Raw genomic sequence first — 26855 nt, forward strand, 5'->3', positions numbered from 1 at the left:
CATAAGACTCCAGTGGTTAAATTCATATCTTCAGAAGCGTTATGAAAGGTGTGGGTGAGAAACAGATATAAATTCTATAAATATAAATTAAAAACTATAAATCTAAAAACTATAAATTCTCCTCCCTGCCCAGTAGGCGGCGATGTGCATGAAGAATGCGAATCGGCAAAAAACAAAAGAATAATGTGAAAGTGGCGATTGATAGCAAAAAAGGACTTGCATATTGATCCGTTTCTCACCCACACATATCATATCGCTTCTGAAGATGTAGATTTAACCACTGGAGTCATATGGATTACTTTTATGCTGCTTTTATATGCTTTTTGGACCTTCAAAGTTCTGGCCACCATTCACTTGCACTGTATGGACCTACAGAGCTGAGATATTCTTCTAAAAATCTTTGTGTTCTGCAGAAGAAAAAGTCACACACATCTGGGATGGCATGAGGGTGAGAAAAAGATGAGAATTTTCATTTTTTGGTGAACTATCCCTTTAAGAAGCCACATGCTTTTGTAATAGTATACATTGGGTGAAATGAAAACGAGTGTTAGTTAACAGTAAAATACTCACAGTTTGTTCTCTTAGCTTATCATAGAGGAACTCAAGCCTCTTATGGGCATCATCCAACTTCCTCTTTGTTTGCTGTTAGGACAATGGGAAAAATGAACCAATGTGATTATTTGAAATGCCGGTGAATTGAAAATCGATTCTAAATACTGTAGACTGAATAAAAGTTTATCTACATTTAGTCGTATGAAAACGAAAACTAGGAACGCACGAATATACAAATTTTGGTCAACAGCAATAACATTAACTGATATTATGGCCAAAATTAGAAATCTATACGCTCTTCTCACAAAGTTTCAATCTAGAATTAAATGTGCTTCAAGTAAAACAGGACTTAAATCATTATAATACACAGCAGAAAAGATTAATAGTAGCGTTTCATTGGCTAGCATGAACACACCGGGTCTGAGGCTGCAGCCAAGCACTTCTGGATCAGTCCCTCAAACGTGGTCTTCAGAACCATGTGCTCCTCAGGGATTGGCTTCTTAGTGATCTTCTCAGTGGGTATGGACTGAAGTGGCTGAGACAAAATAAAGTTTAGTATAATTTAGCATGATTACTCAAGGATAAGGTGTTGGAGTGATGACTGCTGGAAATGGGGCCTGTCTAGATTTGATCAAAAATGACTTTTTTCAAATAGTGATGGTGCTGTTTTTTACATCTGTAATGTCCTGACTATATTTTGTGATCAGCTGAATGCCACTTTGGTAAATTAAAGTACCAATTTCCTTCCAAAATAGCAAAATCTGTACATTATTCCAAACGTTTGGCTGCCAGTGTATATCATAAAAAATATATTCAGATAATTAAAATGCATTACATTATTGTGGCAAATGAGTAAAGAAGTGATAAGACAATACAAAAATTGGCTTTAGAATCCAATATATTGTTTATTTCCATATTATTAAGCCAATCATTGGCCTACAGTTCACAGCAATCCATTTTGCAACTGAATTCATCAACAGTCTGAGATTTATTAAAAGGGCTTTTCTAAGGATGCGTCAATGTACACCTGCATCAAACAGATGCTTTGGAGCATCTCACTTTGGTTGTGTTGCGTCATAAACATCATTTTTAGGTTGCTGTGTCAAATTAAACGTAGATTAGAACTTAGAAAAACACATCTTGAGATCCCTGCATTCGGATTTGCGCTCATAAAGCTGTGTTTGAAAGCAAGAACGCGTTCTTATCTTGTGCCGTCTGCTGTCGGTGAGTGTGGTTTGTTCTCTGTATAAGCTGCATGTTGCCTATATAGCTGGAGTTTTGCTTACTGCCCCCTGGAGAAAACAGGTGGTACTTCAAGATTAAATTGCTATGATGGTAGGAATATTCAGGGACATGATTCATTGCGGTAATCTTTTTTTTGTGTGTTATTTTTTTATATAATTAATCTCACTTAATTAATGTGATAAATCGGTAGCCCTAATTATTAGACACTGTACATACAGATATAAAACAAATTCTATGCTGAAGTATAAAATCTTAAAACTATTATTTTCTCTGGCTACTGTTCAGTCTGTATCGCACACACACTGGATCTCTCTCGTGCATTTTGGGCTTGGTTATGTCTCCATTCAGTAAATCCGCTCCAGTGTTTATTATTCCTGGGACATGTGTCGCATGTAATAAATAAGCTCGCACTGCCCACACAATCAGTTTCTGTGCTAGAATGTGAAGTCGAGTTGAGCTTGTACTGCCTGAAAATTTAAATTTGCCAATTTTAGCTACAGGAAGTGGGGAAGATACGGAAAGTTTAAAAAAAACAAAAAAACAAAGACAAAAAAACAATGCATTAATTGCGTAAATTTAACGCATTAAACACTTACCTATTAATTGCAGAAATTAACGTGTTAAATTTCCCAGTCCTAGGAAATATATGAATCAAAGTCTCGTGAAATATCTAATTGTGAATGTACATTAATGATCTAATGATTACAGAACTTAATGTTTACTGATGTTACTGTAACCGAGAAAATATAGTTTGTTTCATATTATGGGTCTGTGAATGTTAAAAACCCCTCCTTTACACAAAGAGAGATCAATCTGTTATGTAAACTGATACCTTTATGAGGTCTCCAATTGGTGCTCCAGGCGCACCTTCCATATGCACCTGAGGCAGGTGGGGATTTTGGGTTGGTGGCCCCATTGACTGCTGTTGGGTGGGATTAAAGGGGGCGGGGGCCACAGGCTGATCTGGGACCTGCTGTTGAGGGTGATGGGTCTGTGTACCAGGGGCCGCCAGGGCCTGAGGGTCCCCTAGAGGCGTCATTATGGGTGCTGTGATGGGGGCTGGTGGAGTGTAGTTTTCTGGAATCTGGAGACCAAAACAGACACAGTTTTCTTGAAATCAGCGTATCTCCATGTACACATTAAGAAGATGAATTTAAATGAAACTCACCTTCTTCTTCTTGGGTGCTCTGTTAAGACTGGGGGGATCATTCCATCCGTTTTGGGGTCCTGAAGCAGAACATGGAACACATCATCTCATTTATTTCTATAGGGGACACAGCACAGCCAAACCTACCTCTTATAGGCCAATACCAGATGGATATTAAAGGAATAGTTCAACAAAAATGAATTGTGTCATTTACTCATCCACATGTCTTTTCCCAACCAAAAGTGACTTTTTCTTCCACGGAACACGTGGAAATGTTCACGAATATTCACACTGCTCTTTTCCATATAATGCAAGTGGATTGGGACTGAGGTTGTCGAAAATCTAATTTCTGTTGTTGTTCTTTCAAATATGCCATGTCAGTGTTGCACAAGGTTTAAAGTCAATGACTAGACACAAGAGAATCATTACCGAGATGCCTCTTGATGTGACATGTTTCAATATATGCAGGCACAAATGAGATTTGAGAACTAGGGAGAAAGGGAAGATTTCAGTGAATAACAACATACATACATTTTGGTCTGTTTCTCACAAAAACCTATTATATAGCTTCAGAAGTGCACAAGTCGCATGGACTACTTTTATGGTGCTTTTTCGTAAATTTTGGAGCTTAATAGCCTCAATCACCATTCACTTTATGGTATGGAAAAGAGCAGCCTGAAGATTCTGTTTTGGAATGTTTGGAATGACATGTTGGTGAGTAAATTATGCCAGAATTAGTATTTATGGGTAAACTGACCCCTTAACCATTTAACTCTCAAAATAAGCTGTATATCATTGTATATTACATCATACTGATTACCACAGCTATTATGAATTCAAGAGCAGAAGGATACATCTAATGATTGCAGCGCTCTCTGAATCAAAGACAAGCTGTGATGCTTATAAACTATTTTAGTACTTCTTAGAGATGAACATTTGTAAATAAGAACATTTATAAAATGTTTTAATCACTGAGCAAAATCACTTCTAGAAAATGCTAGACTTAAAAAGTTGATGCCTGATTGATTTTTGCAATTATTTATTAATAATTAAAGCTGGACAATTATGGTCCACAATATTAGATTGTTGTAGCTCTTTGTATGAATTCACCTTCCAAAGACCAGGCTGTGTCTTGGTTTAATCCTCCTGTGAATAAATAATAGCAAGTTCTAGACAATTTCTGGTATGCATAATGACTATAGAACCAGACTGAACAATAAAAGCACTGAGACTATTATATATATATATATATATATGTATATATACACACACACACACACATATACACACACACACGCATATATATATATATATATATATATATATATATGCGTGTGTTTGTGTGTGTGTATATATATTATATATTAGTTATCATGCACACAACTCAGACAAATCTGTGTGTTAATTAGGGGTGGGCAATGTAAGTAAAAATTTGGTTGATATATATATATATATATATATATATATATATATATATATATATATATATTTTTTTTAAAGAAAACAGAGGATTGTCTCTTTTTAGTTGACCAGGTTAAGCAGTGTTCACAATATATTCAATTAAAAATTTATTTTTTTTATGTAAAATTGACCAGTATTGACAATATCGCAATTATTTTAATGTGCATTTAATTTGGTCATTAAGTTTCCTAAAAACATTGACAGTAAGCCATTTTGAGAGCGTCAAGACAGAAATGTTTTAATAGTTTCTCTGAGTGAACCCTCAAATGTTCATTGAAGTCTCATTGTAATTTTTCATTTATAAAATGTTAGTAAAAGCTGCAAAAAATAAATAAATAAATATTTTATATATATATATATATATATATATATATATATATATATATATATATATATATATATGAAAGTAAATATTGCTGTTTATGTACTGTAATAATGTATTGTTAAATTGATAAATGTTATTAATATTGATGCAGATAAACTAGGTTTTTTCTATATTTTACTTATTGCTTTTAATAATTTGAATCAACTTGACAACAATGGCTTTTTTGTTGCAATGATAGTTTCCCTGAAGTGAAACAAACAAAACAAAACACAAAAAAAAAAATAAAAAAAATATTAAAAAACAAAAAGGCTTTTTGGTTAAAAAGATAGTTACTCTTTTAGAACATTAAAAAAAAAAAAGAAAAAAAAAAAAAAAAAAAAAACCTTTCATGCCATTTCAGAGCAAATATTATTCTGAATTTCGTCTAAAGGCTGAAAAATATCTAGATCAAGCTTTACTGCCCGGCCCTAAACGTGAACTACACATATTTTTCAGCCTGTATGTTTACAGACAGAGGTTTTTAATCGAAAGCTTTGTTTTTGCTCTAGATTAATCAATGGGTTTCATCAGTCATGGCTTTATGTTTATGAGCTTGTACTGTGGTGCAGACCTGTTTTCTGTGAGGCTGGGATCAGGGCAGGTGCAATCTCAGTACCTGAAGCTCTGCGCACTGCAGGAGGAAGATAGGCTGTGGGCGAGCCCGGCCCACCATGCTGGAAAGACACTCCAGAGGAAAGATGAGGAGGAGAGAAAGGCTGACCTCCCTGAGGAGGAGGCTGAGAGACAGCAGGGTGCATGAACTGTGGAGGATAGACGGAAGCGGCAGAGGAGGAAGGTGGAGGAGGAAGACAAGAAGCCGCAGAGGAAGAGTAATGGACAGGTTGATAGATGCCTGGTGTGAACTGCTGAACAGGAGTGTAGTCTAGAATTCATGTGGACACAGAACAGGCATTTAGCAGTTAGTCATGTATAAAGTTATTTCACATTTCAGCAGCAAGTTATGAGAGTGTAAATGTTAATCCAACACAATTAAAACAGCTCCAGTGAAAGGATCTTTAACAAAGTTAACATATATTTACGTTCATACTTGAGATCTTGCAGAGGGTTCATGCAAAGATTTTACAGCAGCCATCATTCGTACAAAATTCATGCTTTGCTTAAGTTTTCATTTTGCTATGATCTTTAATGATAAAGTGTGTATGGCAAAGAAAGTTTTAAAACATCCAGTTCAATTACACACCTCACTTTTAAGGTCTTATAGTTACAGAACACAAACACTCTTAGGATGTTTGATGGCAAAAACGAGAAAAGCTACAGTCAAGTAATTTCTCTGTAGGGTCTCTGTATACTTACTCTGGTACTGCTGGGAATACATGAATGGAGCAGAGGAAGGTACACTCGCATTCACTGCAGACTGAAGACCAAAGGCTGGAGGTGTTGGCTCGGCCTGAGAACAGAAGACATAAGAGATATTCATTCAGATCGCATTGTGTGTTGAGGGAAAGACAGCTTGATCTAATGATTCAGGTAGCCACCTGGGATGTGCAAAACTACAAAATTGACAAGTAGGTGTGTTATTTGAAGGACTGGGTCTGTAATTCTTGTATAATTAAGCTACATAAGGTCTCAACCACATTTCTTAAGGGACATCGAACGAATCCTTGAGCTAAAAAAAAAAGTTGGAAGTAGCACCAATAGAACAGAAAATGGCTGTCTAAAGATGTGTTTTTAACAAGCTGAAGTTCGAAGTGGGGCCTGGGTAGCTCAGTGGTAAAGACGCTGACTACCACCCCTGGAGTCGCTAGTTCGAATCCCATGTGCTGAGTGATTCCAGCCATGTCTCCTAAGCAACCAAATTGGCCCGGTTGCTAGGGAGGGTAAAGTCACATGGGGTAACCTCCTTGTGATCGCCATAACGTGGTTCGTTCTTGGTGGGGCGCGTGGCGAGTTGAGCTTGGTTGCCGTGGTGGATGGCGTGAAGCCTCCATACGCGCTATGTCTCCGTGGCAACGCGCTCAACAAGCCACGTGATAAGATGCGTGGGTTGACGGTCTCAGACGCGGAGGCAACTGGGATTCGTCCTCTGCCACCCGGACTGAGGCGAATCACTACGCGACCACGAGGACTTAAAAAGCACATTGGGAATTTGGCATTCCATATTGGGAGAAAAAGAAAAAAAAACAAATTGGAAATGGAAAGCAACTGAAAAACAGCGCAGATGGACACAAAAACACGTTCATTGTAAACGGCCCCATTAGGCACATATGGACGCCAGCCCTGCTGTCTACGAGTTGCTGCCTATGTAGATTATTCCAAATCAGTCATTTTATGAGGTTCCATGACAGTTATGGATGTAATCTCCAAGACTGTTAACAGATATGATGGATTTTTCAATTACTGACTCATGGAAAACAAACAACAACTGAGGATGTCTGCAGCTGCATCTCAGCTGCACTGTATGATTCAGGACAGAAGACAAACATGCAGAACATAATCAGGAATGTAAAAGTTGAGCGGGGTGTGCTTCATGCTGTAATCCTCACACGACTGGACTTCATTAGGGGAATGGAAGAGATTTAATTATTGGTGACACTAGGAATTAATAACATAGTACTGTATGTTAACACTACAGTAAAATCATGCCACAGTAGCAAGAGACAAGTGAGATTATCTGCAGAAGTCTCAAAAAGCAGTAATGCATTTACAATGATCTATAGTGCAATGCTTTCCACAATCGGGCCAAATGAGTGCGTGCTAGTGTGTGCCAGGGCCAGCTGTGTTCCCACGGTCACTTCCGGGGCTTCACTGTGCCTCCTCTGGGTTTTCTCTGGGCCAACGGCCAATGGCCCGCCAATTACCCTTGGGCTAAACACCACCAACTGTGGATTGAGGCGAGGTCAATGTCAAAGAAGGAGTATCACTGAGTACGGTCAGAAGGTCACACCAAGATCGCTGAACTTGCCAAGTTGTGTATCCAGTGCACAACTGTACAGGTTCGGGAAAAATAAAAATTGCGGGCACAGTACAAATTTGTTAAAATGCACAATGGACAAAGCGGTGCCCAAAGGAAGAACTTTCAATGGTTCGAGATCATGGACAGAGTGCTAGGACATCGTCCCGCTGTTAGTGGAGAGACCACTCGGGACACCCTGACAGTTATGGTCGGCGAGTTGTCAAGGCTAACTTATCTTGCTAGCTAGATAATGTTTACAATCGATATAAACTTGATATTCTAGATAACATGATACCTCAGCTTGAGCTTCTTTCTTGCTTGTGAAATGGGCGGAGTGTGTGACGTTGGCACCAAGGCGGCGTGTTAAGGGTGAGTTTTAGGGTAACGCTGTGGGGCTATTGGCCCAATGGTGGGAATGCAGATCGATTTTGGTCTCGCAGCTCGAGGTCCGAGGCTATTGGCCATGGCTGGCCAGTTGATAGCCCTGGCTCACACTGGCTCAATAGTGGAAAAGTGGCTCGTGATGCAATGGTGTTGCTGGGTGCCAATTATGTTAAGCAGAAAAGTGTGAATTTCTGTAAATAATCTCGTTAAAACCGATGATTGGTCCATCTCTAAACTCCAAGACCAATCAAGTTTCATCCACCTAGAAATTTACCATTTCAACAACATTACAAGTCCGATAACACACATTTTTGTATGGAAAAAATGTATATAAGCTGCACACTTTTGCATTTAAAACCTCCGGTACAATTGTCCCATAGACGTCTAATGTAAGTGCATTACCATATAAGTGGGGTTTTGTTTATTTTTACAAACTGAGGGACTTCTGTGGTAAGCTTAATTTATATTGAACCCAGAATATTTTTAATGCTGCAGTGCAGAAAATTCTGAAATTATATTCTCTGGAGAGATGTCATGTTTTTGAAGAGGAACACAACAGATGTGTGTTAAGAAAACGTAAGAATATGAGAGGCTTCAACATTTAGCAGCGGTACAGTGTTGCTTGTGTGGTATGTTTGTATCTGTAAGTTTGAGTGGCACAGGCACAGGTCTGACTGTCTGTACTGTACCTGCGGGTCAGCAGCGGGCACGAATGGGCGAGGGACACTGGGCAGAGCTGTTGGGGTTTGGTTACTCCAGGACGTGACAGTAGTGGCAGATCTACCCTGAACACAACAAACACACACACACTGGTATTGGCCACTTAATGGGTGGGGGGGGGGGGGTAATAGAATGAAAGGAAGGTGAATATGTAAAGCCTGTCCATGAAGTTCAAGGTGGCTTTTAGAAAAAGACATTAAAAAAAAATATCTGATCCCACCTAGACAACAACATTTATGTATACGTTTCTTCATTTCAAGTGTTTGAAGGGTGATAAAGTGGTAACACCGTGCATATTGTGTAAAGGAACATTCCAGGTTCAATACAAGTTCTATGGACAGCATTTGTGGCATAATGTTGATTACCACAGACATTTTTTTTATCCATTTCTTTAAAACAAAAATGTCTCCGTTATGACTGTAGCCTTGGTTCCCTGAAAGTAGGGAACGAGATGCTGTGTCAGTAGCTGACACTATGAGAACTCCTCCCAGGAGCGATGATCTCTGAAGCCCATAAGGAATTAAGGCAATCTTATTGGTAGATGGTGCTTGGCGGTCCACCCCGTTATGCGTGCGTCATTGCTGACATATAAACTGGAGCACAGCGCAATTTTGTCAGGATTTTTCGAGTGAAGGGAGGAGCCATTAACAGCGAGAATCAAGTAGTGTGGCAAGCTATGCAGCATCTTGTTACCTTCTTTCAGGGAATCAAATTTATAGTCATATAAGAGACATTCCCTTTGGGTCACTTCAACGCTGTGTCAGCTGCTGACGCTATGGGAATCGTATACCGTAAAGCAAAAGTGAAAAGAAATTCTCAAACTTGTTCTATTGCAGAACATGCCCACATTGTATCGGCAACAGTTGCTGTCCCCCATGTTGCTGGAAATCAGCAACTCTCATTAAAAATAAATAAGTATTGACCGCTTTGTTGCTGCAGATCTCTGTATGTGTGAATGCCCCGTAAGACTGTGTTATTCAGCTGTTTGTGTGTGTGTGTTTTACCTGTTGGTAATACTGAGGAGGTACAGCAGGAGCAGTGGGCTGTGTGGGGACCTGTGAAGGTTGAGGTTGGACTGGTGTGTATGTTTGCACTGATGCTGCAGCTGGAATCGCTGGCTGTGTGTTCTGCATTACAGCTGCAGACTGCTCCTGACCCAAAGCTCTGCGCAGACGATCTCGCAACTGCTGCACAGCAACCTACAACAAATGTTAAAACAGAAAAATTAGATTGAACCTAATAAGACACCTTAGAAACCAGTTTATCTAATTCAGACCTTGTCAAAAGTTTGAGTTTTATTGGAAATAAACATGTACAGTATTATTTGCAATGACTCTGGCAATAACAGTTCACTATCTGGGAAACAACTCCCTCTTGTATGACTCCCTATGGAACATATGGAAAGAATATCCATAGATATAGAACATAGACTCTTACCTGTTCAGTGTTGCTGGGCAGGTATGATATGGCAGTCTGTAAGTTGCCCTGTGATGCCAGCAGACTGGCATATTGATTCATTTTCTCTGCCAGCAGTGTGCCCACATCAGGAGAAACACCACCCTGAGCCTTCTGGACAGCTCTCTGCAGGATCACTACCTTCTCCACCAGCTCCTACACATACACACAAATGAGAACAATACAATTAAATCAATTTGAAAAATAGTTGTGTGATTGTGTCATGTACTAATGTATAATGTCAACGCTGAATGGTCGAAAAACACTGAACTATACATTTTTCTGACCAACAGCACAGAATGCAGGAACATGCATCATCCCTACTAGAGGTAGACCGATATATAGGTTTTACAGATTAATCGGTGCAGATAGGTACTTTATGGAAATATCGGTTATCTGCAAAAATCTATGCCGAATGTTGCAGACATTTTTTTTGTTTTTTATATTCCTCATCAATAAACCTCAACTGGTGAAATATATAGGCAATAAAAACCTTAATTTGGTAAATACTTACATACAGAGCATTGTAATTGAGCCAAGACTCTGTCATTCCAAAATGAGAGTCCCTTGTGTGCTTCAGGCTCATTTATAGTTAAAAATCCTGCATTATGCACCAAATCTTCATTTTTCTAGTTATTATTGGGATTCTGGTTGCACAATAAACTGCTTTTGGGATTTTATTTATTTTGGACTCTTGTAGCCTCTATGTCTATTCCCTTTTTAGTAAGAAAAGACGGTTTAAAAAAATAAAATAAAATAAAATAAATCGGCTATCTACCTTTTGCAATACCTTAGTTATCGGTATCTGCAAAATCTACTATCGGTCAACCTCTAATCCCTACAGTCAGGATCATACATTACTGCTGTCCTAAATTTATTAAAACTAACATGTGAGATGGTTTGTGGCATTTTGAATTGATTTTACAGTATGGATGCACCGATACTACTTTTTCTCTCCCGATCCGATTCCGATACCTGAACTCTCAGTATCGGCCGATACCGATCCAGATTCAATACCAGTGTTGTTTTTTCTTAATCATCCTCACTGTATGGAACTGATTGTGGGTACTCTTTTATATGTAAAGAAACAAAAGCATAAAACTAAACATTATTTCATTATAAAAAAGAAAGAAAAAAAAAAAAGATTATAAAAAATTAGTAGCCTACTAAGAAAAAATATATTTTTAAATAGTCTACTAGATAATGCAGCAGCAAAATCAATAGTACATGAAAGTCTTCAGTAGAACAGAAGCCAGTTCTCTTTACATCTTTTTTAACTTGTATCTGGACTGAAATGGATTTAGACCTCTTTTTTGTTCACTTTAGTTGTAAAAGGGTTAGTGGTCGACCGATACAGGTTTTTTAATAGACGATGCCGATATCCAGAGAGCAGGGTGGCCGATACAATACCGATATATCACACAATTTAATATAGTATAACAAACTTAAAATCTTATTTAGCACTATATTTAGTCCATTTTACTCAAAACATTAACTAAAAACAATCTTTAAAAAAAACATTTTAAAATGGTAAACAGCAGTTTCTCCTGATTTTTGTTTAGTCATCAAATTTTTGTAATTTATTTGCACATGAAGAAACTGATAATATATTAGGAAGAAGGTAATAACTGTACACACAGTAGTTCAGCAACCATGGATGGCATGTGTACATTAGTAATCGCATTTTCTCACAAAAGGCTGAATCAAACCCATTGTACATACACTCACATCGCACGGAAAGCACTTTTACTTTCAGCTTGCACTCACGTGACAGTTTAAATGGGCTGAATCACTTGCTTGGATTGTCACGAACTGGCCATTATGATATGTGAATTAGAGGAACTTTTGATCCTAATCCTTAAGTTTTGATTCTGGCTGATATGATATGTGCTTCAGAGGAAGATATTAGATGCGTTGGATTTGAGAGGTTCGTGAATTACATCTGTTTAAACGAGACATCCATTTGCAGATGGTATATAATAGAAGTTTAATTGATATTTGCCTTTTATCATTAGACAAGACAGTTCAAAGTTACAGGGAAATGCTGAGGAGAGGCTGACAGAAAACATGCTTTAGAGGAAGAAATACTGTATGAGTGCTTCACAGGACACTGGATTTTCTAATGTTTTGAGAGCATCTGTTTGTACAAGATATCTGCATATTTGCAGACAGTATATTATTAGTTTCATTGATATTTGCCTTTTTATCATTAGACAAGACAGTTAAAAGTTACAGGGAACTGTTGAGGATATTAATCACGGGAGGGAGGGAGAATGAAACACGGGAGCACTTAAACATTATGAGCTCAAACACATCTGCCGCGGCTCTGATATGTGAACCGTTTAAATGACACTGGTTGCACACCAGTCTATTATTAAAGTAACACGAAGGTACGTAAAAAAAAACTTAATAAAAAAAAAAAACTTTGAGGAGTGGGGATTTTATTTTGATAAAACATTTCATGAAGACTGTGACCTTAGCCTTAGACGGCGACATATCCTACCTCTTCTGCCATACATTCCCCTGCATCTGTATATAACAGATTTGTATTTGTACATGTATATACAGTTGTGCTCAAAAGTTTGCATACCCTTGCAGAAATGGTCAAATTTTGGCATTGCTTTTGAAAATGTGACTGATAATGCTAAAAAACTGTCTTTTATTTAAGGATAGTGATCATATGAAGCCATTTATTATCACATAGTTGTTTGGCTCCTTTTTAAATCATAATGGTAACAAAAATCACCCAAATGGCCCTGATCAAAAGTTTACACGCCCTTGAATGTTTGGCCTTGTTACAGACACACAAGGTGACACACAGGTTCAAATGGCAATTAAAGGTTAATTTCCCACACCTGTGGCTTTTTAAATTGCAATTAGTGTCTGTGTATAAATAGTCAATGAGTTTGTTAGCTCTCACGTGGATGCATTGAGCAGGCTAGATACTGAGCCATGGGGAGCAGAAAAGAACTGTCAAAAGACCTGCGTAACAAGGTAATGGAACTTTATAAAGATGGAAAAGGATATAAAAAGATATCCAAAGCCTTGAAAATGCCAGTCAGAACTGTTCAATCACTTATTAAAAAGTGGAAAATATGGGGATCTCTTGATACCAAGCCAAGGTCAGGTAGACCAAGAAAGATTTCAGCCACAACTGCCAGAAGAATTGTTCAGGATACAAAGAAAAATCCACAGGTAACCTCAGGAGAAATACAGGCTGCTCTGGAAAAAGATGGTGTGGTTGTTTCAAGGAGCACAATACGACGATACTTGAACAAAAATTAGCTGCATGGTCGAGTTGCCAGAAAGAAGCCTTTACTGCGCCAATGCCACAAAAAAGCCCAGTTACAACATGCCCGACAACACCTTGACACGCCTCACAGCTTCTGGCAGACTGTAATTTGGAGTGACGAGACCAAAATTGAGCTTTATGGTCACAACCATAAGCGCTATGTTTGGAGAGGGGTCAACAAGTATTGTGCTCCTTGATGAAATCTTCATTCCCAATGGATGAAATCAAGTCCCACTCTAAATCTTATATATATATTCTGTTTACTCTGAAATACAACACATTGCGTAAGTAAATGGTGAATCTGCATTTCATGTTGACTTGATCATAAGTAGTCAAATCAGCACTGACTGCAGCCCACACTGCAGGGTTTGCTGTGAAACTCTGATGAATGATGAACTGCAGTCGTGAATCATTGGTTTTGTGTAGTCTCATCTTACCTGCAGTAAAAGCGGGCTGTTAGAGTCCTGAGCTTTAGCCCAATATGCGACCAGCTGCTCTACTGCGCCTGCGCAGATGTAACAGAGACACGCCTGCGCCTGCAGTTCAGTATCTTCAGCAGATTCCAGCCTGGAGCCCAGCAGACCTGCACAAGCAAGAATCAGACATTTATGCTTAAAAGGTATGAAATCAAATGTACAGAACTGTAGAATTCATATTTCATTTGAAAATATCTTTGGATATAGTACAAAAAATGTTTGTCTCGCTTTTCAGTAAAAATATCCAAACGTCCTAAAACATGACACATTCAGTTCAAAAGCAAAATTTTGGAAGGTACTACGACTTTGATATATAAATTTCAAGTTAATTTGATATGCGAGTGGTGACTGATGGTCAGGTGAACAAAAGACAATCCTGTTTCAAGATTAAGTCATGCTTGATTCAGGAAATTTGAACAAATGGATATATTTGATTGGAAACATCTAAAAATTCAATTCTATCTAGTTTTAATATACATTAATAGCTTTACTGGCAAGACATTTATGTTAGTTGGTTAGTTAAAATTCTTAGCAAGGTGCACATATCCCACTGGCCGATCTGTTTTGCTTGATGTTAAATTTGTTTGCCATATTTAAGTGTGTTTTGTCTGTTTCAATAGGGGCATTTACTGTAGTGTAATAAAGATGTAAATGTGACCTCTCTGTCCAGAAGACATGCTGTAAAAGATGCTAGACTCACCGCAGAGAGAGGAGAACTCCTCTGGTTTGGCATAGGTCATGACTGCAGCTAAAGCTTCCTTCCAGTTCTGAAGGTCACATGTCTCCAAAATGTCCAACCAGTCTTTCATTAACACTGCACAAATGAGCTAAAATACATGGAGATCCTTCGTTACTTTGGTAGAAAACATGGCCGGGTCTTAAAGACACCGCGTATATGCTAGTGTTCTCCTAAAAGTTGACAAAATAAACAATTAAAATGTACAACCTTTCTCCCAAAAATATTGATGACATCATTTTGCATTCACAGGTTTATCCAAATATCATCAAATCAAATGCTCTCTAGAATGAGAACGTCCCTCCCCCCACCCATCTCTGACTAGCAACAGCTAGTAGTAAATCATCGTTCATTACGGTGATGAAAAAAAGTATAACTTAAAAAAGGGAATTAAACAATCTTCATTATACACATTTCATTCAGCAGTTCGTTTTAGAGCACACTGAGAGATTGACAGGAAAATAAACATTTTATTTACACCCATTACTTTCTATATGTTTTGTAAGAAAATATGCAGAAAAAAATAAAACTACAAAAAAGAAAACGGAACAGTTCCTTGTAAATAGAAGTCGATCGATAGTGGATTTTGCCAATACGATTACTAAGGTGGTGGAAAAGGCCGATAAAAGATTAATCGTCCGATAGTTTTTTTTTTTTCTTGATTTATAGAATGATAAAAAAATAAAAAAAAAAGTTCCTTACTATGAAGGGAACAGACACTGAGGCTACAAGTGTCTCCAAAATGAATAAAATCCCAAAAGCAGTTTATTGTACAACTACATCTTCAATAATAACCACAAAAATGACTTAACTATAGACAAGCCTGAAACACACAGGGACTCTTATTTTGAAATGACAGAGAATTGGCTCTGTTACAATGCTCCATATGTAAGTATATACAAAATGAATCTTTTTATAGACAAAATAGTCACCAGATGAAGAGTTTTTTCGCAATAACCAATAGTAAAAAAACTATCGGCACCGATTAATCGGCAAAACTAATATATCGGTCTACCTCTATTTGTAATCTGGTGCAAAATAATAAATAAAAAATGGCAAGTACAAGTCTCACTTATGAATAGTTGTGGTGGTAACATATCAGCAATAGGTCAGTTTTATTGTGGCCTCACCTTGGATATTTTACTCTGCGTTTTGGTGAAGTATTTCTTCTGAGTCTTCGCCAGAAGCTCTGGACCACCTGCAATAGCCAGAATGATGCCATCCGCCATTCGGTTGTCATGAAGGCAGAGATTGACAGCAGCTTCATAATCCCCAGTGAGCAGTGCTTGAGTGATCAGTCCATCAATATCTGATAGAAAAGAAAACATAATATGAATTATAAAATGTAATTCTAACTCTTAATATAATGGGTCAAATGCTAAATAAATAGAATTACTAGAATTTTTACAATAATTACGTAATATTGAGGTAAATTTATGTGTGAATACCTGCCAAAAATAGCCATAACGTTTAAGAAGAACATAAAATAGTAATAGCATAAGGAGAAACTTGCCCTGGCTGACTTTAAGGTTAACAACATCGAAGGCTGGGGCTGTAACATGGTCTAAGGCAGGAGCTGGAGAATCTTCAGTGATGGACGTCTCCTCAACAACAGGTTCGTCATCATCAACAGGAATCTCGTCTAGGTCAGACGTCTCTGCTGCAGGCAGTTCTGCTTTTTCCTCTGCAGAGCTATTCTCCTCAACCTGGATGAAGCAGCAGCATAACTTCCTTACATGATATCTGGTTAATTTTGTAATTTTCAACATCTGGTGAATTTTGGATCTTTCACAATTTACTGCATGCCTTTCCAAACATCCCATAGAGAATATTTGGCAAGAAACCACAAGAACCTAAATTAGGAAGGAAACCTAAAATCAAAGGAATAGTGATGATCCTAGGTTAACAATACAGTTATTAAAACTGTCATCAAGAACATTAGCCTTGTCAAAAAAAAAAAACTTTGTACCAAATTCACTTTATATATATATATAAAAAAAAACAATTACTAAAAAAAAGAAATCAATAACTGAATTTACAATAATAATTAAAAAAATAAACTAAATAAACCCAACCAATGTCAAGCATTTGAAAACCCATTAAACAAAGACTTTGCTATTGTAAAAGATCCATTACTTGTATCATCTTACTTAAATCACAAAAGATGTTAAACAACTGCTGACAATCTGAGGGGTTGTGTGTATTAAACTGAAGTGTGTAATTTTTGCACCACTAGCGGAAAAACTTTATTGCAAAAATAAACGTTGTTTTCAAACTGCTTTCCCAAACACTCCCCCATCTGCTGTTGATCGAACAAACAGATTGTCTTGCCCAAAACTCACCATTGGCTGAGTCAATGTTCCTGAGTCTGGCTAGACTAGAAGCTCAAACAAATCTTTATAGTGCCATAGAGTAGGAAATCAATCTACGAATAGCGTACTTCTAGTTGTCTCTGCATTTTAAGCTGGCGAAACCCTAGCCGACTCCAAACGGTCAAGGGATTAACAACCTCTTGCTGGCAGATGCCAATCCAAGCTCGGTCCCTAACCTACTGGCAGGCAATTAAGCAAATGGAGGTTACACCTGAACATTTTTCAAGCGTGACGCCGGCTTTAAGTTGGCATACAAGAAAGTATTTTAACATAAAAAAAAAAATTACACACTTCAGATTTAACAAGAAAATAAAAGGTACAACAAGGCTCATATTACTATACTTGTTAGCAAACTACCACCAAGTGCAATAAAATCATGCATAATATACATACATTCTCCATGTCCAAAATAGCTTTGAAAACAATCACAGTACCACTGGCAGAACAAGTCTACCACACAACTATGGTCTACTGTACTTTAAGGCTTGGTTGAGGTTAGTCAAATCTACTACTTTGCCAGCATTCCTGTGTGAGACTCAAGGTTTCAGAAGGAGTACAGCTAAAAAAAATGTTTTTAATGTTTTCAGAGATTTTTTTATTGTTTTACCAAAAACATTGCAGATTTTGAGGTATTTTTTTTTCACACAGGGATGCAGCAGAACACACTAGCAGGTCTATTGCTGGGCCGAGTGAAGGTACCTCCTCCAATGCGGTCTCCTTTTTAACCCTGGTTTCTTTTGGGACAGCATCACCAGAAACCTCTTGGATCTGTGGTCTTGGCTGACAATCACCGGCATTCACATGATCAGTCTCAGAAAAAAGTTGTGGTACAATCAGGTCAGATTCTTGTGCAGGTTGTTGGGGGTCAATTGGGAAAGCTTTCATAGACATGGCCTCTTGAGGTACGACGTCTGATGAAGGGGCAAGAGCAGCCCCAGATACTGGTTGAGGGTCAAATAGTTGCACTGCATTAAGTGCTGGTTGTTGTAGATCAACAAAAGATGTTTGTACTGACACAGGATACTGCAAATCAGCAGGTAAATTTAGAACTAGAACTGATTCTTCCAATTCAAGTAGAGGAGCTAAATCAGACTGATGAGGATCAAATTGTGGAGTCAACGCTGTTCCAGATAGTTGATGATCTGCTAGCACAGAATATTGAAAGTGAACTGGTGGTGGAAATGATGGAAGAGACTCTTGTGTCACCAATGCAGTGGTAGGTAACTGTAAGTTTGAATTTTCCAGATCATACACTGACTGTTGGTGATCAGTTGGAGGTACAGGCTGCTGTCCAGAAGGCAGATCAACCTGTAGTGTCATGTTAAGAGAGGAAGCAAAGTCAATTGAAGGTGTCTGATCAAAGGAGGTGGTGGGATCAACTGGAGGTGTCTGCTCAAAAGAGGCAGTGGGATCAACTTGAGGTGTCTGATCCAAGGAAGTGAGATCTACTGGAGGTATCTGGTCAAAGAAGGTGGTGTGATCAACTGGAGGTTTCTGTTCCAAGGAGTAAGTGATATCAACCAGAGGTGTCTGGTCAAAGGAGGTGGTGGGATCTACCGGAGGTGTCTGGTCAAAGCAGGTGAGATCAACTGAAGGTGTCTGGTCAAAGGAGGAGGTGGGATCAATTGGAGGTTTCCTGTCAAAGGAGGTGGTGGGATCAACTGGAGGTGTCTGTTCCAAGGAGTAAGTGATATCAACCAGAGGTGTCTGGTCAAAGGAGGTGGTGGGATCTACCAGAGGTGTCTGGTCAAAGCAGGTGAGATCAACTGAAGGTGTCTGGTCAAAGGAGGAGGTGGGATCAATTGGAGGTTTCCTGTCAAAGGAGGTGGTGGGATCAACTGGAGGTGTCTGGTTAAAGGAGGTGGTGGGATCAACTGGAGGTGTCTGGTCAAAGGAGGTGGTGGGATCAACCTGGAGACGTCTGGTCAAAGGAGGTGGTGGGATCAACCTGGAGGTGTCTGGTCAAAGGAGGTGGTGGGATCAACCTGAGATGTCTGGTCCAAGGAGAAGGCTAGACCAAATGGAGAGGTCTTATCCAAGGAGGAGGTGAGATCAACTAGAGGTGTCAGGTCAAAGGAGGTGGTAAGGTCAATTGGTGAGATAAAGTCCACTAAGGGTTCTGACTCAGGTTTCACCTCAAGCTTTGGTTCTGCACTAGGGGCAAGTGTGGGATTAAACAAAGATTCGTTCACAGACTGAAGATTTAGCTCGAGGGTTGGAGGATGTTCAGGTTCAAAACCAAGTTGAGACTGAGTGGCAGCCACCACAGCAATAGGTGCAGGTTTTGGTTGAGCTTCAGATAACATTTCAGGTTTAACAATATGATTGGTGTCTGACCCAAGGACAGGGGCAGGTGTGGGGTGATGGTTGGTTACCAGAGCAGAGTTTGAGGAATGCTTCACACACCACAGTTAGGATGAGATGGAATGAAAGCAGTGAAATATTAATCAAACAAAATGATTACAATGCAGAAATGGTGATGTGAGAAAAGCCAACGAAACCTTGTTTTTTGTTTTTTTTAGCAGATGTAAAAGATCCAGTTTCTCCAATGCTAGTCAATTGGGTTCAAATAATAGGTCAGGAAAAAAATAAAAAATGAGCCGAAGACAGATTCTTTGTAATTTTCACTGATGGCCAACTTTGCTGTAATTTGTTACACATTTGTAAGTAAATGTTGTATTACACAACCCAATAAAAATAATGACCAAATCCATTTTTTACAATGTTGTTGTCCACTGACCACGTTAACAAAAAGTAATCAGTGTTTGTAATCAATTAAAATAACTCAACTTCTTCTTTGGCTCTTAAAAACCAATTACAAAGTCAAACATACAGATGTGGCCTTTAAAAACACATGAAAAAGATAAACGGATTTCACATGGTATTTCACACACCTTCAGGCAGCGCAGGAGATACATGATCAGTAGGGGGAAGTCATGTCTCATTCTATGAACAAACATTGATTTCTAATGGTTTAGTCAGCCCATAATTTTCTGGGTTTGGAATTAATGAAAACATAATTTCTGTGGCTGGCAAAAGTTAAAGTGTTAACGCATGTGAAATGATTTAAATATGTTTAATGCCATTAAGGCATTTACTTTCTATCAGCCTTCTAAGAACTGGGAGGAACAACAGGGTGTTGAGTACACACATGCAACAGTCAGGCGTGCTTCCGGATCAGTATATGATCAGAAAATTATTGTAATCTGTACAAACGTTTAATTATTATTAATTTTACTTAAATATTAATAAATTATACACATTATTAAATTAATAAATATTAAATATTACAGTTACTTTGTTGTTACTTCCCTCATCTGTAATCAATAAATACATTTATAAATGTAAATGCAAGAATGAATGACAATAAAGTTTTAATAGCCAATCACATGAATCATGATCATGCTGCTCTGGGATGACTGTGGCACTTTAAGCATACCAGACACATCTGTACAGCAAGACAAAAGAATAAATAGTGCTTAGAAAAGTCAGTGTCTGGTATGAAGTTTAACCAAGCCCTTATCATCTTCCAGTTATGTGGTGTAAGGCCGTAAAATTTCGAACCGTTTTGAGATTTTTCCACTTCAAACATATGATCAAACACAAACAGTATTTTTTTTTTTCATTAAATAAGACAATAACAAAATGTAAACCAAAGGGCCCTTTTATACCTGTCATTACCGCCGTGGCGGAATGATCCGTCCCTCCGGCTCGTCATCGTCGCCTCGCCTCTTAGGGCCGCCTTTCAGCCAGGCTCACGATGGGAGTTGGTCAGGAGAGCGAGAAGAGGTGCATAATTAATAAGCCTCGTTCTGACAGCGGTGAATGAAGCACACCTGATGGGAATAATGCTTCATCACCGCTGTCTTTAAAACGCAGAGCGCACCTTTTCTCCGGAAGCTGGCTTCAAATCTTCACGCGCGCACACACTGGCATCCTCGCACGCCCAGGACCAGAGCTGGGAGGGTTCGGAGTTGGACGCGCTGCCGGACCTGTTCCTTGGACCCCCGGACGCATTAATGAGTCACCGGGGGTGAACAGCTCACGTCGCCACCGACGGGCTAGATGCCGGGCCCCCTTCCCCTCACAGCTGCCGTGGGCCTGGGAAGACAGGCCGCCAAGAACGCTGCCGCCGCCAACGCCGCCGCCCCTCGTGCGGTGGACCCTGAAGGGGAGCGTGAGCGGCCGACGGACCCAGCTCATGCCTGGGCCATTCTGTGGACACTACCCCGCCCTTCACGGAGCCCCGTCTCACCGCGAGGATGCCAGATTCCCCCTTTAATATGAACACAATTCCCCCTTGGACACTTTATTACTCCTTTTATGGACATGTTTATTATTATTTCCCATATATGCCTCTGAGTCTTGACACCACACCCACTGTGTCGGTCTCTTGCTCACCCCACCACATCACCTAATAAAGAGTTTAAAATTTGCCAGTTCTGTGCGGATTTTAAGGGAAATAACAGTCTGTAAAAAGCGAATACATGTATATGCACAAGAACTTGGGTTGTTATGCTATTTTACAGATACATGTCATAAAAGGTATATAATAAATGTATAAATTGATTTTGAATCCTCTGATGCTATTGTAGGAAAGAACCCCCTATGAATAAAATGTAATAGTATCAATAAAAAACTAAATAAATTCCCCCTATATTTACATTGTTATTTTTAAACGATTGTAAAAATTGTTTAAACTAATAATTTATCATGATAAATTATTTCAGGCAAATGCGTGTTGTTAGTTTGGTTTAAAACAAAAATTTTCATCTTTTCTATATGTTGTTCATGCTGTTTTATTCTGAGTGTGAATTATTCCAAGCATATTTTTAAAGAGCTGACAGCCAGAGAAGCCCGCCAGACCAATCCTGCGCAAGATTGTGTGGAACCGTCTGAAAAAGTGCATGTTTTTAAAGGCCACCTCTGTACTGAAATTAAATCCAGTGCAGTTGACAACTTTAGCATTAACATCATGGCCAGTGCACTTACCACATTGTCCTTATCAGATTTGCAGTCTCCTTCTAATGCTGATGCAATCTGAAAACCACAAACAGAACTGGTTAAGATCTACAATCTTAGAAAGTTTGTGCTCAAAAGTTTGCATGGAGAATTGGTAATATATGTACCATTTTTAAAGAAAACAAGAGTGAGCAGGCAAAACACATTTCTTTTATTTCTTATGGGATTCATATTCAACTGTAGGTTATAACAGAATGGCACAATCATAAAACAAAACATGGCAACAAAGAAAAAAATGAAATGACCCCTGTTCAAAAGTCTGCATACCCTTAGTTCTTAATACTGTGTATTGCCCCCTTTAGCATCAATGACAGTGTGCAGTCTTTTGTAATAGTTGTCTATGAGGCCCCAAATTCTTGCAGGTGGTATAGCTGCCCATTCGTCTTGGCAGAATGCCTCCAAGTCATGCAAAGTCTTTGGTCGTCTTGCATGAATCACACGTTTGAGATCTCCCCAGAGCGGCTCGATGATATTAAGGTCAAGAGATGTGATGGCCACTCCAGAACCTTCACATTTTCTGCTGTAACCACTGGAGGGTCAGCTTGGCCTTGTGCTTAGGGTCATTGTCGTGCTGGAAAGTCAAAGAGCATCCCATGCACAGCTTTCGTGCAGAAGAATGAAAATTGTCTGCCAGTATTTTCTGATAACATGCTGCATTCATCTTGCCATCAATTTTCACAAGATTCCCCGTGTCTTTAGAGCTCACACACCCCCAAAACATCAGTGAGCCACCACCATGCTTCACAGTGGGGATGGTATTCTTTTCACTATTGGCCATGTTGACCCCCTCTCCAAACATAGCGCTTATGGTTGTGACCATAAAGCTCTATTTTGGTCTCGTCACTCCAAATTACAGTGTGCCAGAAGCTGTGAGGCGTGTCAAGGTGTTTTCGGGCATATTGTAACCGGGCTTTTTTGTGGCATTGGCGCAGTAAAGGCTTCTTTCTGGCAACTCGACCATGCAGCTAATTTTGTTCAAGTATCGTCGTATTGTGCTCCTTGAAACAACCACACCATCTTTTTCCAGAGCAGCCTGTATTTCTCCTGAGGTTACCTGTGGGTATTTCTTTGTATCCCGAACAATTCTTCTGGCAGTTGTGGCTGAAATCTTTCTTGGTCTACCTGACCTTGGCTTGGTATCAAGAGATCCCTGAATTTTCCACTTCTTAATAAGTGATTGAACAGTACTGACTGGCATTTTCAAGGCTTTGGATATCTTTTTATATCCTTTTCCATCTTTATAAAGTTCCATTACCTTGTTACACAGGTCTTTTGACAGTTCTTTTCTGCTCCCCATGGCTCAGTATCTAGCCTGCTCGGTGCATCCACGTGAGAGCTAATTTAAAAAGCCACAGGTGTGGGAAATTAACCTTTAATTGCCATTTAAACCTGTGTGTGTCACGTTGTGTGTCTGTAACAAGGCCAAACATTCAAGGGTATGTAAATTTTTGATCAGGGCCATTTGGGTGATTTCTGTTATTATGATTTAAAAAGGAGCCAAACAACTTTGTGATAATAAATGGCTTCATATGATCACTATCCTTAAATACGACAAAATTTCACAATTTCTGCCAGGGTATGCAAATCTTTGAGAGCAACTGTAATGCTGATTCCCACTGCACCTTGTGAGAAAAGTATAAAACACACCTTTATGGCTAATTCCTCCTCCTTGTATCCCAGCAGTTCCAAATATTTCCCTCGTGCATCATCTTCAAAGTTGACCTAGAATAGAAATATCTATTGGTTCCATGAAACATGCAAGTGTTACAAGAACAGCAGACGATTTAAGTATTTTCATTTTTTACCTTTAGAAAAGACCATACAGTTTTCTCAAACTCATTCTGAGCAGCTTCAATCTTTGTCTGGCAGTACTCCAGAAAGTTTCCTGCAGTGAGGGTTGTCTGAAGTTGGTTTGAACGATCCAGGAAATCTGTTTCTGTCACAACCTGACTAATATGAACAACATGGGCGGCAGTTTGCTGGGGCTGCTGGGCCGTTGACTTGATGTTGTCCAAAGTGACTAGTTTTCCACCAAACTGTATGAAAAGCAAAAAACAATGTTTAGTGTGTCTAAAATGTCAAGATGCTGAGGTAGACTTCTATTGCAAACTTGCCACTTACAGCAAAAGATGCTCCGACTGGTCTACGAATCCATTTGGGGGGTTTCTTCAGAGGTGTGATGGTACTTTGGGTGTTAGTGGGTTGAGGCAGTTGCAATGGAGGTAGTGTCTTCCCCGTGCCAAAGGGATCCATATTTCCAAATGAGCTACTTAACTGGAGACCCAAGGAACATCATGAGTAATTGTGAGAGGACCAGACTAACAAGTTAATGTCTGTGCTTGTGTTCGGAGTTCAGTTGTACCTGATCAGCCTGGGCATTAATTGCATTATCATTGCTTCCTCCCATGATGGAATAGATACTGATGTGTCCATCAAAGGCCGCAGCAGAAAGCACAGCTGGGTTTCTTGGGCACCACTGGATATCGAAACACCACTGAGCACTGGTGGGCAGCTCATACAGGACCTGAAATGTACCATGTTTGAAATGAAAGTAGGAAAGGTTTTTATTAGAGAACTTTAATTCATTAAAATATGTATTGGAATTGCTAAATGTTTGGGCTGAAGCATTCAGTTCTTGTTAAAAGGTCAGTTCACCCAAAATTGAAAATTCTCTCATCATTTACTCACCCTCATTCCATCCCAGGTGTATGAATTTCTATTGTACTGAATATTTTTAGATGAACATTTCAGTTCTTCAGGGCCTCACAATGCAAGTGAATGAGTACCAACATTTGGAGCTTGAAAAAGCACAAAGAAAGTAATCCATAAGACTCCAGTAGTTAAATCTATATCTTCAGAAGCGATATCATAGGTGTGGGTGAGAAACCACAGTGCTTTGGATCATGAAAAAACCTTTAACTAAATAGTACATGAATAAACAGCAATGGTGTTGATGTCGGAGTTGTTGTTGTGTTCATTCGACAGCTGTATTGCATTGTCAGTGCTGTCTTGGTCAGGACACAATGATTTCATTTTAGCCGGATAGCTTGATAGCATCTATGCTCAATATTTAAGTCCTTTCTTTACTATAAATTCTATTCTCTGCCCAGTAGGTGGCGATATGCACAAAGAATGCAAATCGCCAAAAACAAAAGAAGAAGAATGTGAAAGTATAAGGGGAGATTTATAGTAGAAAATGACTTAAATATTGATCCGTTTCTCACCCACACTTATCATCTAGCTTCAGAAGACATGGATGTAACCACTGGAGTCGTGTCGATTACCTTTATGTGCTTTTGGAGCTTCAAAGTTTTGTATTGACCAACACAGCTGACAAATTCTTCTGAAAATCTTTGTGTTCAGCAGAAGAAAGAAAATCATTCACATCTGGGATGGCATGAGGGTGAGTAAATGATAAGAGAATTTTCATTTTTGGGTGAACTATCCCTTTAAGGAAGTTATAATGGACAGAGGTAGATTTCTTACAGGAATGTTCCAGGTTCAATTCAAGTGAAGCTCAATCGACAGCATTTGTTGCATAATTTACATTACCACAAAAAATGTAGTTACAGTGAGACACTTACAATGGTGTCAATCCGTAAACATTAAAATACTCATGGTTTCAAAGGTTTAGCCACGAGACATAAACAATATGCATGTTAACATGAATTTAGTGTGATAGAATCACTTAGTTTTTCTGTGCAAAGTTATAGCCAATTTTACAACTTTGTTGCCATGATGACATAGCGCTACAACCCCTAAAACCATTACAATACCAATAAACAACTTTACAGCTCAGATAACACAACGGTTTTAACAGAAGAATTAATGCAAGTGCTTTTATGAAATAATAAGCTTCTCATTACTGCCTTTGAACCCTCCAAAAATTGGCCTCATTCACTTCTATTGTAAATGTCTTTTTTTTTTTTTTAAAGAAAAGGCCGGAATTCGAAATTAAGTCGAAATAATTTTTTGTTGTGTTCAACATTATGCCACAAATGCTGCCGAATGGTAGCATTTCTGCAAATGGTAGTATTGTAAACTCTCACCTCAGCCGTGTTTGGGTTCCAGCACAGTATTCTGTTATCTTTCCCACAGCTCAAGAGCAGCTCTGGATCTGCTACACTCCACGCTATGGCCAGCACACCTCTGATAACACATATGCACACATGAGGATACAGAAATACTCAAGGCCAGTGAGGATTTCTGTTGATACACTGATGAAATTACCTCGTGTGGTTCTCCAGCACTTTGAGAGGAGAGGTGGCAAAGCGCAGGTCCCACATTTGGATGACGGGCATTCGGTCATCTTCAGAAGCCAGAACCAACTGAGTGGCCACCTCTGGGTTCCAGGCCAGACCAGAACAATGCATCTAAACCACAACGCAAACACTCCCATTTAACATCACAAACATCTTTTTGAGCATATCAAATCTGAGCTAAATCAATCAGGTATTCTGGACAAGCGTGACAATGTGGCGAATGCACATGTCCTGAAAATCACATGCGCTGTGCCTTTGACGTCACATCTCAGATACTACACAAGCAAAGAAGTGAAAGAAAACTCTTTTGGGCTCAGTACTGTTATGGTTAGAATTAGGTTTAGGGTTAAGAGTATATTAATGAAATTACTAAAGTGTTTATGAAAATTGGACACGCTTTGCCTTTCTTCATTTAAAGTACTTCGTTCTTGCACTTGTCAAGTGCATCGCAAC

At 39.0% G+C, this 26855-nt stretch overlaps 1 protein-coding gene across 11 annotated transcripts in view; it reads right to left on the reverse strand.

Annotated features, from left to right (window-relative positions):
* The window catches only part of LOC127434045 (protein transport protein Sec31A-like), a 39039-nt gene that overhangs the window by 1516 nt on the left and 10668 nt on the right, over nt 1–26855 (reverse strand). Inside the window, exons 7-29 of one of the 11 annotated variants that reach the window (XM_051686490.1) lie at nt 26371–26513; nt 26190–26289; nt 24503–24664; nt 24262–24414; nt 23946–24176; nt 23788–23862; nt 22111–22158; nt 19067–19514; nt 17818–18497; nt 16260–16452; nt 15877–16055; nt 14711–14837; nt 13972–14117; nt 10225–10398; nt 9792–9986; nt 8757–8852; nt 6084–6177; nt 5341–5652; nt 4055–4090; nt 2966–3024; nt 2630–2881; nt 968–1087; nt 571–642 (exon numbers count right to left, since the gene is read on the reverse strand). In XM_051686490.1, coding sequence (XP_051542450.1) covers nt 571–642; nt 968–1087; nt 2630–2881; nt 2966–3024; nt 4055–4090; nt 5341–5652; nt 6084–6177; nt 8757–8852; nt 9792–9986; nt 10225–10398; nt 13972–14117; nt 14711–14837; nt 15877–16055; nt 16260–16452; nt 17818–18497; nt 19067–19514; nt 22111–22158; nt 23788–23862; nt 23946–24176; nt 24262–24414; nt 24503–24664; nt 26190–26289; nt 26371–26513 — 4095 coding nt within the window. Of the gene's footprint in view, nt 1–570; nt 643–967; nt 1088–2629; nt 2882–2965; nt 3025–4054; nt 4091–5340; nt 5653–6083; nt 6178–8756; nt 8853–9791; nt 9987–10224; nt 10399–13971; nt 14118–14710; nt 14838–15876; nt 16056–16259; nt 16453–17817; nt 18993–19066; nt 19515–22110; nt 22159–23787; nt 23863–23945; nt 24177–24261; nt 24415–24502; nt 24665–26189; nt 26290–26370; nt 26514–26855 lie in introns of all 11 variants that reach the window. The other 10 variants (XM_051686489.1, XM_051686482.1, XM_051686483.1 and 7 more) reach the window with 10 other exon arrangements.

This window comes from Myxocyprinus asiaticus, chromosome 43, assembly GCF_019703515.2.
Source record: "Myxocyprinus asiaticus isolate MX2 ecotype Aquarium Trade chromosome 43, UBuf_Myxa_2, whole genome shotgun sequence".
Lineage (NCBI taxonomy): Eukaryota > Metazoa > Chordata > Actinopteri > Cypriniformes > Catostomidae > Myxocyprinus > Myxocyprinus asiaticus.